The sequence below is a fragment of the Prionailurus bengalensis genome, chromosome B2 (genome assembly GCF_016509475.1).
Source record: "Prionailurus bengalensis isolate Pbe53 chromosome B2, Fcat_Pben_1.1_paternal_pri, whole genome shotgun sequence".
Classification (NCBI taxonomy): domain Eukaryota; kingdom Metazoa; phylum Chordata; class Mammalia; order Carnivora; family Felidae; genus Prionailurus; species Prionailurus bengalensis.
In genome coordinates this window covers 87,188,046-87,200,658 of record NC_057349.1, presented here as the reverse complement: position 1 = coordinate 87,200,658, position 12,613 = coordinate 87,188,046, and the positions used below count along the sequence as shown (strand labels likewise).

General features: G+C 37.8%; 1 protein-coding gene across 6 annotated transcripts in view; it reads right to left on the bottom strand.

Moving 5' to 3' along the window:
- KLHL32 (kelch like family member 32) overlaps positions 1-12,613 on the bottom strand; it is a 251,317-nt gene that overhangs the window by 89,667 nt on the left and 149,037 nt on the right. For 3 of the 6 annotated variants that reach the window (XM_043591974.1, XM_043591978.1, XM_043591980.1), the window contains exon 6: positions 1,092-1,307. In XM_043591974.1, the coding sequence (XP_043447909.1) occupies positions 1,092-1,307 (216 nt within the window). Of the gene's footprint in view, positions 1-1,091; positions 1,308-12,613 lie in introns of those variants that run through there. The other 3 variants (XM_043591975.1, XM_043591977.1, XM_043591976.1) reach the window with 2 other exon arrangements.

Below are 12,613 nucleotides of genomic sequence, written 5' to 3'. Positions count from 1 at the left end.
CTGGAAGGCCCTCAGTACACCACAGCTCTTATTATCCTCACTCGTGGGGCAAGAGTAGAAAGGAAGTTGCTGATTAATGTAATACAAAGAAAGAAATAAGGGAGAAATACATCAGCAAAATTATTAGTCAGTTGAGTCAGATGCTGGATAATTAACAGATACCTCTGACTCTGTTTTGGCGAGAGTTAGAGTTCTCCCTGAATGTCATTTGCTAAGATACCAGGAATTTAGTATGCTGTCAGCTAACAGAAGACTTCATATTTTCCCTCGTATTCTGTATGTAAATTGCTTTCAAGTCATCATGAAATCTTGAAGGTATGCTGCCCCATAAGTAGCTACATAGCTAGCCAGTGTTCAGAGAGTGAGGTAGACAATGTTAAACAAAGGGGATAAGATGGGCTCTGTTTCCCAAAGACGCCATGTAGATTCTCAAGTAAAGTCAGTGGGGATGAGTAGAAAAGGATTTAAATTGAATAATCAGTTTGAAAATACAAAACCTCCTCCCATCCTCTAGACATAGGATATTTGAAAAGAATGCTACGTCAGGTGGAAAGGCAAGGCTTAGGAAAATAGCAATGAATGCAGAATGAACCAAGGAGGGAGATTTTTCCACTGCAGTGCAAGAGCTTCATTTCATTTAAGGTCCCAGCTGCTCTCTGCTACAACAGAGAAATGCTTCTGAATTGTTTACAGGAAAGCCCAGCATCTATTCTGATTTCATTGGTCTTAAATGTGTATAAATAGCACTTGACAATCCATTTTCTCACACTCAGCTTGAGAAACTATTTTTATCAAGAGAAAAAAATTCTTGACTCTTTCTGATGTGACTCCCCCTTAGGGTTTTGGGAACCCCCAGCAAGGGTCTGAGGAACCATACCTATGATTCCCTGAGTTAAGATAAGCAGAGGCTGAGGCCTTGTAGCCTCAAGGGTTGGTGTTTTCCAACCATTTGCCTACCATGACTGCTAAGACTTTGGCTCTGAGGAGAACCAAACCAGACAAAACAGTTACCATTGTTCCTCAACTGCTCAACTTTGAGCCATCCCATGCCTTCTCCCTGCCAAAAGAAGGCCCATGCAGAGCGCCCTTACCTGCCAGATCTGCTCTTCACTCAGGGAGGTCAGGCGGTCACTCTTCAGAACCTCCTGGAGCAGACAATAAGGAAGCGTTAGAACGTCTTCTGGGCGACTCTTCAGGAGCTCAGAGAGATGTTTCACTAAGAAATCGATCACTGCCTTCTCCAGCAAAGTGAGGTTAAAGAGGTCAGCAAGTCTGTACAGATCCAAGTAATTAAAGCTATTTAATTCCTGGGTGCCAAAAAAAATAAAATAAAATAAAAATGGGGGGAAAAAAAGAGCTCTTAGAAATTAATCCAAGAAAGAGCAGGCAAGAAATTCAGACTGACTCACTAAGGTTTGCATGACAGGCGTGGGGGAAATGGGACTCCACTGATAATGTAAAAAACAAAAAAAATTCCCTTAATTATAAGACTCTGGCAGAGAACTGCTGTTCTAGAATTCACCCTTTCTCCTGACTTTGTCCCTCTTTTAAAACCCATATACTTAAAGATACCTTAATAAAGGGGTTGAAAGGAGTTTCTGGTTTCACTGACTGACATGTTAACTTTGCAACTTTTTAAAACCATTTTACCAATGAAGAACAGTGATTTTTCTACCCTTACCATAGTTTATAGCTCTTAGGCAATAAGTTTGTTCTACTAAAAAAACTGAGTGCAGGTAAAGTGGTAGTCGTGATTAGATGACACAAACTATATTAAGACAGACTTGACTCTACTCTTCCCCAAACCTCAAATTCAGTACATCCTTAAAACTATCCATCTTTAAAAAAATAAAATAAAACAAAACAACCCATCTTGACTTAATGAAATTAAAACACATATTTTTACATGTAAGGTCTAAGGAAATGAAGGAATCTCACAGAAAATATTCTTGTCCTGAATAATTCTATTAAACCTACCTAAGATGAACAACTTATAAGTGTTCTTCATTTTTTGTTAGCTTCAAAAATTCAGACAGCCAGTGACAATCTTTCCTTCTTTTTCAAAGAGCTTCTGTAGCCATGCTCATTCTGGAAGGATTTTCCCTGTCTCTACCAGTTCTCAAGCTTGTATACAGGGCCCTAAAATAGTGCCCCCAGAGAGACAGGACTCCTGTGCAAACTTTCTTTAACTCTGCAAGAATCATAGTGGGTACACAGGCTTGTCGATAGAAAACTTACCTATTTCAAGTAGAATGAACATTGTTTCCCTCCCCCCCCCATTATTAACTTTAAATTTTTAATATGGGAGCAATATTTTCCAATAGCTTAAGGAATGCAAAATACCATTAGATAGCTATTTCACTCCACTAATCTATTTAAGTAACTTTCAACATATTTTCCCCTTTTCTAGTTATCTAAGAATATTAAGAACTCTTTCTAAAATATTTATATTCTATTTCTATCATATCTGAAAGCTGAAAGGAATATGTTCTAAATTTGTGCTGCCCAACATGGTAGCCACTAGCCCCAAGTGGCTACTGAGCACTTAAAACATGGCTAGTCTGATTTGAAGGTGCAACAAGTGTTAAAGATATACCAAATGCCAGGAATAAGAAAAACAGAACGTAAAATATCTCATTAATAATTTTATATTGATTATATGTTAAAATGATGTTGTTTTAGATAAAGTAGGTTAAATGTTAATTTCATTAATTTCATAGGTTTCTTTTTATTAAATTATTTCATCTGTTAGTAATTAATTAATTAATTTCATCTGTTTCTTTTAGCCTCCTTTAAATGCAGCTACTAGACTATTTAGGATGACAGATGTGGTTCCCATTATATTTCTATAGCACAGTGCTGTTCTACATAATAAAATGTTAATAAAGAAATTGTGAAACAGCTCTTTCAGTAACAGCTGCATCATCACCACAGCTACTTGACTTCCCCCCCCCCCACTTTAGATTATATTTCTTTGGGTGGGAGATGACACTTTAATCATATCCTAACAGGGAGTCAAGCTAGCTAACTTCAGGAATCAGCATAAGATTCTGGCTCTTAATAGCTCTATTTGCCAAAACAATTGAAAAGGAATAAATGCTTCTGTTTAAAATATAGTTTAGTATAGATGATCACTAAAATCCACAGCAACTCAAATATCTGAGTCCACTCACAGCCATTCAGTCAAAATACCCTGGCTTCCCATTCAGAAGATTTTATCAAAGTGATATTGAAGATTTTTACTCTCACACCAATCATTTCAAATAATATTTAAACTTGTTCCCCAAATCTTACTTCTTAGGATTGGTAAATTTTACTCTGGAAGGAAAGAATGTGTAACCCTTGCTTCCATAAAGGACTTTAGTACCAACTCCTTAGGGATCAATGTTGTTTCCGGTCGCTACATCTATGAAGCAAATTTAACTGCTCAGTGTCCTAAATACGACTTCAGTGTCCTAGTAAACCACTCTGCAGTCCCCCAAAGGCATGACAGACAAAGTCCGGGTGATGTCAGTGCTTTTCAAGTACCCCAGGCACATGCCCAAGGCATGGCTCAAGGTCCTGAGGCAGCACCCAGCAGCACTGCACAGAGAGATTAGCATGCATAGGAGTGGACACAGCTAAACTCAGCAAAGTTACAGGTGGACAGGCAGAGCCCAGCAAAAAATGTTTTCTCCCACTTGTTCTCCTGCCCAAACGGTTTATACAACTACAAGTTTGGGAGTGGATTATGCAGCAGCAATGAAATATTCTTTATTAAGCATCTTTGTATCTTTGTAAAGAGATACTGGGTTTCTTCTGATTAGATGCCTGCAGCTTAAAAGCAGACCAATTCAAAACCACAAAGAACTGGAGAATTAATTTAACCTAATTGTGCTTCTTTTCTGCTGTGTTTCTTTTGAAGGTAATCATTGAACGCCTGCTTCCCCAGTCGTGAAATGTTTTCATTTCCTAAGGGCATAATTTTACATAACCCCCAAATCCAAACTAACGAAGTATTTCATATTAATAGAAAACTAAGAAGCTAAAAGGACAAGTGTCAATGGCTGTCTGAACAGCAAAAGGGAGCTGAACAGACACATATTTGTGTACAAGAGAAATATCAGTTAAAAGTCTGCTCCCTATCTTTACCTTTTCATTTCTTTTCTCTTCTATTTAAAAACATAATTTCCCCAAGTCCCCAGTGCTTTCTAGACGTGTCTAAGGTTTCCACTCCCTTGGCCACGCATACTTAACACATTCAACAGTTAAACTGTATAAAATGAGGAGTTCAGGGATAAAAGAAAAGCCACCATCAGTGAGGTCATGATGCTACAACAGGCATTCCTATTGTTGGGGCTTTGTGAACTTTAAGCAAAATCATCATCTCTTATCCTTTTGGCTAAGACAATGTGTAAGCAAAATAATACCAATAATGCTGCTTTTAAAGATGCTCATGAATGTGATGTGGGGAGGTGGGAAGTTAAATGGTTAAATTTCATTAAATTCCCACCTATAATACTGTGCATGGAAAAAAATAATCACTGTTATGAAAATAGTGCCATTATGTTTCCAGTTATAAAAAGTAATTCAGGAAATACAAAGTATGGAAAGAAAACAAAAATCATTCATGTTTCACCATGCAGAGATAATCACTATTAATGTTTTTGTATATATACTTATAGATTTATTTTTTTTAAAAAGTCTTTTAGATGGGGCGCCTGGGTGGCGCAGTCGGTTAAGCGTCCGACTTCAGCCAGGTCACGATCTCGTGGTCCGTGAGTTTGAGCCCCGCGTCAGGCTCTGGGCTGATGGCTCGGAGCCTGGAGCCTGTTTCCGATTCTGTGTCTCCCTCTCTCTCTCTCTGCCCCTCCCCCGTTCATGCTTTGTCTCTCTCTGTCCCAAAAATAAATAAAAAAACGTTGAAAAAAAAAAATTAAAAAAAAAAAGTCTTTTAGATATCAGAGAAAGAAAAACTGTATTCAGGGGCAGAACAAATGAGCAGCAACCACAGGCACTTGGAGGCAACCCACATTGGTGAAGAGCAAGGGCCATATATAAAATCAAGTCAACCTGGCTCAGATCCAGCCCAAATACTTACCATTGGCCATGACCTTGGTCAATCACTGAACTTCCCACTATTCCTCAATTACAATATGGAGAATTCAATGGGCTCATAGGGTTGTCATGGAGATAATGAATGAAAAGTTCTTACCACACACAATTTGGCATATGAGAGGTAGGCAATAGATTTGGTGGGCAAGGAATAATAAAGTATATTTCAGCATTGTTGTTTGGCATCTATAAACCTCGACTCAACACTGACACAAGGAGGTCAAAATGAAGAATGTGGTCCCTTTATATATCTAAGTCATAAATAACCTGTACCATTAGGTCAGGGAAAAGAAGGGCGCTCAAATTAAAAAACATACAGTTGAGTTGTAAACCAATTACATGTTAATGACTTCCACATTTATATAAGCAGCCCAAACCTCTCTCAGCTCTGAATTCATTTTCCCAACTACCTGTAAGAGGGCATCTTATCTTGGATTTCCACAGAATGTAATGGACGAAGATATAGTTAAACGACCACATTCAACCATCCACATCAGGATCTCAAAAGCTGGCCCATATTCCTTCCTTATAACCAGTCATTCACCAAATCCTATTTGCTCTTCCTCCTTAGCAGTTCTTATTCTGTTCATCATCTCCTATCCACACTTCCTGCAACAGGGTTCTTAATTAACGTTTCTGCCTCCAGTATCAAATCCTCCAACCTCTCTTTTTATAAGAATCTGATCATATTGATCATCTTTTAAAATTAATTAATAAGGCCTGCCTCAAGAAACAAGAAAAACATATCAAGTAAACAATCTAACCTTGTAGTTAAAGGATACACAAAAGAAGAACGAAGCCCAAGATTATTGTAAGTAAGAAAATAATAAAGATCAGAGCAGAAATAAATGAAATAGAGATTAAAAACAATAGAAAAGATCAATGAAACCAGCAGCTGGTTATTTGAAAAGATAAATAATATCGATAAACCTTTACCCAGATTCACCAAGAAAAAAAGAGAGAGGACAAAATGAATAAAATAAGAAACACAAGAGCCGTAACAACCAACACCACAGAAATATTAAGGATTATAAGAGTCTATTGTAAAAAATTATATACCAACAAATTTGAAAAAGAAATGGATAAATTCCTAGAAATATATATAATCTTCCAAAATTCTGAATATACAAATTACTAGTAAAGAAAGGGAATTGGTAATCAAAAAACTCACAACAAACAAAAGTCCAGGACCAGACATCTTCACAGGTGAATTCTACCAAATACTTAAAAGCTTTTTTTTTTAAGTTTATTCACTTATTTTGAGAGGGAGAGAGAGAGAGACAGACAGACAGACAGACAGTGTGTGTGTGTGTGTGTGTGTGTGTGTGTGTGTGTGTAGGGGAGGGACAGAGGGAGAGGGGGAGGGAGAAGCTCAAGCAGACTCCATGCTGTCAGCATAGAGCCTGACATGAAGCTTGAATTCACAAACTGTGAGATTGTGACCTGAGCCAAAATCAAGAGTCAAACACTTAACTGACCGAGCAACCCAGGTGCCCCTAAAAAAGAGTTAATACCTATTCTCCTCAGACTATTCCAAAAAATAGAAGCACAAGGAAAGCTTTCAAATATATTCTACAAGGCCAGCATTGTCCTAGTATGAAAATTAGATAAAGGCACTACAAAAAAAGGAAAACTATTGGCCAACATCCTTAATGAACATATATGCAAAAATCCTCAACAAAATATTAGTAAACTGAATTCAACAATACATTAAAAAGATCATTCACCACCATCAACTGCAATGTATTCTGGGAATGCAAGGATGGTTCAATATTCACAAATCAATAAACATAATATACCATGTCAACAAAAAAAAGAATAAAAATCATACAATCATCTCAATAAATGAAGAATAAACATTGACAAGGTTCAATATTCATTCATGATAAAAACTCAACAAAGTGGTTTTAGAGAGATCATACCTCAACATAATAAAGGCTATATATGACAAACCCACAGCTAACATCCTACACAGTGGTTAAAAATTGAGAGTTTCCCTTAGAACAGGAGCAAGACTAGAATGTACACTCTTGCCACTTTTATTCCACATAGTGCAGGAAGTCCTAGCCATTGCAATCAGAAAAGAAAAGGAAATAAAAGCCATCCAAATTGGTAAAGAACAGAATTGAAAATTTCACATATTTTCAGATAGCATGATACCATACATAGAAAACTATAAATATTCCAAAAAAAAACCTATCAGAAGTGACAAGTAACATGAAGTAAAGTGGCAAGATACAAAATTAAAATACAGAAGTCAATTATGTTTCTATATATTAACAACAAAGTAGCAGAAAGGAATTAAGAAAACAATTCCATTTATAATTGTACCAAAGAGAATAAAATACCTAGTGAAAAATTTAAGCAAGGAAGTGAAAGACCTGTATAACTATAAAACATTGATGAAAGAAACTGAAGAAAACACAAATGGAAAGATATCCATGTTCACGAACTGGAAGAATTAATGCTGTTAAAATGCCCATACTACCTAAAGCAATCTAATAGATTCAATGCAATCCCTACCCAATACCAACTATGTTTTTCATAGTACTAGAACAAATGATACTAAAATTTATGTGGAACTACAAAGGACTTCACAGAGCAAAAGCAATCTTAAGAAGAACAAAGATGGAGTTATCACAATCCCAGATTTCAAGATATACTGCAAAGCTATAGTAATCAAAATAGTATGGTACTGGCACAAAAACAGACACATGGATCAATGGAACAGAATAGAGAGCCCTAAAATAAACTAATATTTGTATGGTGAGTTTATTTATTTATATGACGAAGGAGGCAAGAATACACAATGAGGAAAAGATGGTCTCTTCAATAAATAATGTTGGGAAAACTGGACAGCTACATGGAAAAGAATGAAACTGAACCACTTTCTTACGCCACACACAAAAGTAAACTCAAAATGTATTAAAGATCCAAATATGAGACATGAAAGCATAAAACTTCTAAAGGAAAACATATGCACTAATATCTTTGACATTGACCTCATCAAAATTTTTCTAGATTTGTCTTATCAGGCAAAGGAAACAAAAACAAAAATACACTATTGGGACTACACGAAAATAAAAAGATTTCACACATGGCACAAAAACAGTCACACAGACCAATGGAATAGAATAGAAACCCCAGAACTAGACCCACAAACGTATGGCCAACTCATCTTTGACAAAGCAGGAAAGAACATCCAATGGAAAAAAGACAGTCTCTTTAACAAATGGTGTTGGGAGAACTGGACAGCAACATGCAGAAGGTTGAAACTAGACCACTTTCTCACACCATTCACAAAAATAAACTCAAAATGGATAAAGGACCTGAATGTGAGACAGGAAACCATCAAAAACTTAGAGGAGAAAGCAGGAAAAGACCTCTCTGACCTCAGCCGTAGCAATGTCTTACTCGACACATCCCCAAAGGCAAGGGAATTAAAAGCAAAAGTGAATTACTGGGACCTTATGAAGATAAAAAGCTTCTGCACAGCAAAGGAAACAACCAACAAAACTAAAAGGCAACCAACGGAATGGGAAAAGATATTTGCAAATGACATATCGGACAAAGGGCTAGTATCCAAAATCTATAAAGAGCTCACCAAACTCCACACCCGAAAAACAAATAACCCAGTGAAGAAATGGGCAGAAAACATGAATAGACACTTCTCTAAAGAAGACATCCGGATGGCCAACAGGCACATGAAAAGATGTTCAGCGTCGCTCCTTATCAGGGAAATACAAATCAAAACCACACTCAGGTATCACCTCACGCCAGTCAGAGTGGCCAAAATGAACAAATCAGGAGACTATAGATGCTGGAGAGGATGTGGAGAAACGGGAACCCTCTTGCACTGTTGGTGGGAATGCAAATTGGTGCAGCTGCTCTGGAAAGCAGTGTGGAGGTTCCTCAGAAAATTAAAAATAGACCTACCCTATGACCCAGCAATAGCACTGCTAGGAATTTATCCAAGGGATACGGGAGTACTGATGCATAGGGGCACTTGTACCCCAATGTTCATAGCAGCACTCTCAACAATAGCCAAATTATGGAAAGAGCCTAAATGTTCATCAACTGATGAATGGATAAAGAAATTGTGGTGTATATGCACAATGGAGTACTACGTGGCAATGAGAAAAAATGAAATATGGCCTTTTGTAGCAACGTGGATGGAACTGGAGAGTGTGATGCTAAGTGAAATAAGCCATACAGAGAAAGACAGATACCATATGGTTTCACTCTTATGTGGATCCTCAGAAACTTAACAGGAACCCATGGGGGAGGGGAAGGAAAAAAAAAAAAAGAGGTTAGAATGGGAGAGAGCCAAAGCATAAGAGACTGTTAAAAACTGAGAACAAACTGAGGGTTGATGGGGGGTGGGAGGGAGGAGAGGGTGGGTGATGGGTATTGAGGAGGGCACCTTTTGGGATGAGCACTGGGTGTTGTATGGAAACCAATTTGTCAATAAATTTCATAAAAAATTAAAAAAAAATTAAAAAAAAATATTTCACACAGTGAAGGAAACCATCAACAAAATGAAAAGGCAACCCACTGAATAGAAAAAAATACTTGCAAATGACGTATGTGAAAGGGGTTAATATCCAAAATATATAAAGAACTTATACAACTGAAACCCCCTCAGAAAAGCCCCCCAGATAATCTTATTAAAAAATGGGTAGAAGACCTAAATAGACATGTTTCCGAAAAAGATATACAGATGGCCGATAGACACATGAAAAGATGCTCAACATCACTTAATCATCTGGGAAATGCAAATCAAAACCACAATGAGACATCACCTCACACCAGTCAGAATGGCTAGCATCAAAAAGACAAGAAATAACAAGTATTGGTCAGGATGTGGAGAAAAGGGAACATGGCTACTGGGAATGTAAATTGGAAAACAATATGGACACTCCTCAAAAAACTTAAAGTAGAAATACTATGGTCCAGCAATTCCACTACTGGGTATTTATTTACCCTCCCCCACTTCGAAAACCTGAAAATACTAATTTGAAAAGATATGCACATCCCTATGTTTATTGCAGCATTATTTAGAATATCCAAGATATGGAAGCAATCATGAATGGATTAAGATGTGGTATATAAACACTCACTCACACTCACACAATGAAATATTACTCAGCCATAAAAAAATAGATCTTGCCATCTGTGACAACACGGGTGTCTAGGATGGACCTAGAGGCTATTATACTAAGTGAAATAAGTCCGACAAAGATAAATACCATATGATTTCACTTCTATGTGGAGTCTAAAACCAAAACAAATGAACAAACAAACAAAAAGCAGAAACAGACCCATGAATACAGAGAACAATTTGATGCTTGCCAGAGGGAAGGGAGGTAAGAGGATGAGCAAAATGCATGAAGGAAGTGGGAGACATAGGCTTCCAGTTATGGAATAAGTCACAGGGAAAAGGCACAGCATAGGAAATACAGTAGATGATATTGTAACAGTGTTGTAGGTGACAGATGGTAGCTACATCTGTGATGAGACCGTCTTTTCCTCATTGTGTATTCTTGTATACTATATATAGATACTTGTTGAATCACTATACTGTACACCTGAAACTTGTAACATTATGTGTCAACTGTACTTCAATTAAAGACAGAAAGAGAGAGAGAAACCATTAGTGGGTTCCCATTTCTTTAAGGTTAAAAGGCCAAACTCAGTAATACTTTATAGCCTTCTATGATTGAGACCCTGATGACCTTCTTACCCTACAGGGTAATAATCCCACCCACCCTGGCTTGGCTTCAGCCATTTCAATGGGCCACACATTCACATCACGTACAAGGACCACATCAGGCACTGGCAATATAATGATGAGGAAAAATAGGCAAGTTTCAGGCCTAACAGAGTGTATAGTATACTCTATTGGAAGAGAAAGCCATTAATCAAAACATATTACAAATAAATGGAAAATTATAATTAAGGTAAAGGCTACAAAGGGTGGAACATAGGGCTGTAAATGCCCATAATGGGTGATTTGGCCTAGAGTGGACATTTAGTAAAGGCTTCTATGAGAAGCCACATGGAGCTCAGAGCTAAAAGAAGAGCAGACATTAACTTGGCAAAAGACTGTATGGGAATGTGTATTAACTACATTTTCTTATTTTATGTATTCTTGGTGCTCTGGCATCTGGGGTGTCAAATGCCCCTCCCAGGGCTAGCCAATTTTTAGAGATAACAAATAACTCGCTCAAGAGTGCACCTTGTATCTGGCTTCTACACTCCAGAAGGCAATATTATTCTACTCTAATTATCCCAAGGCTGAGTACTGGACAATTACAGACAACTCATATGTCCTACAGCCTTGCTTGAACTATTCAAACCAGACAATCATAATCCTGCTTACCCTGCTTTGTCTTGCCTTTCCCGCAGAAGCCACAATAAAGGCCTCTTGCCTATGCTTTCCCCTCATTCCTTGGATCTCCCAACCAACCCAGGTGCTTCCCCTTGTTGTCCCAAGGCTATTCTGGGCCCCCCTCCTCTTGGAAACTGTAATGAAGTATCTTTTCAATGGCAGTTGTGTCCTGATCTGTCAGCTTCACCATACCTGAATAATAAAACCTTCGTTTTAAAACAGAATGGTGATGGGATTGCAGGGAGAATATTCCAAACAGAGGAAGCAACATATGCAGAATTCCTATGGATGAAAAACCATGCTTCCATTGTTCTGTCTGACCATCCTTTCTAAATTAGCATACTCCTCTTCCTCTCCATGTTATCCTCTATCACATTAGTCTACTTGATTGCTTTTGGTACTCACCACTTCTGCATTCATTTGCCTACTTAGTTATGTTAGGTTTGCCCCCAACCCACAATAAGTATGTTCTATGGGAGGAAGCACCTATTTTATTCACTGCTTTATCCCTGGTGCCTAAAACGGTGCTAGGCACACAGTAGGGGCTCAAGCCACACTTGTTGAATGAATGAACCCATCTCATCTTTTCTGCTTCCCTGGTTTAGGCCAAATTGATCACTTCCTCTTTTGTGCCTCCACCTTGCCCTCTGCAGATTTCTAACACAGCACTTGTCACTCTAAGTGCCCTTTGATTATAGATCAGTCTCCCTCTATGAAATCTAAGCTCCCTGGTGCCAAGGATTGCATTGTGTCCCTGGTATCTAAGGTAACAGATGCTGAATACATGAGTTTAATGAAAGAATGTCCATGAGCTTTTTCTGTTTACTAAAACCAAGCGAAACAGAACATGGCCATGTCTTTCCAACATATCTATCCAATTCTGAACATCATTCAAATAATCCCATATTTCATATCTCATTGGCCTCCCTCACTTCCCTTCTGTTTCTGTCCTTCCTACACATACACACAAAGGCACAGCCACCGGCTATTCAGTTTTCCAAGTGGACAAACTGGTAACCATGACTAGAGTTGAAAGCGTTAATGGACCAGTGCAAAACAACAGCTCTGCTGTGGAAAAAAAAATTGCAATCCACCCAAAATTTCTTTTTCAGTCCAAGAGAAAATTAT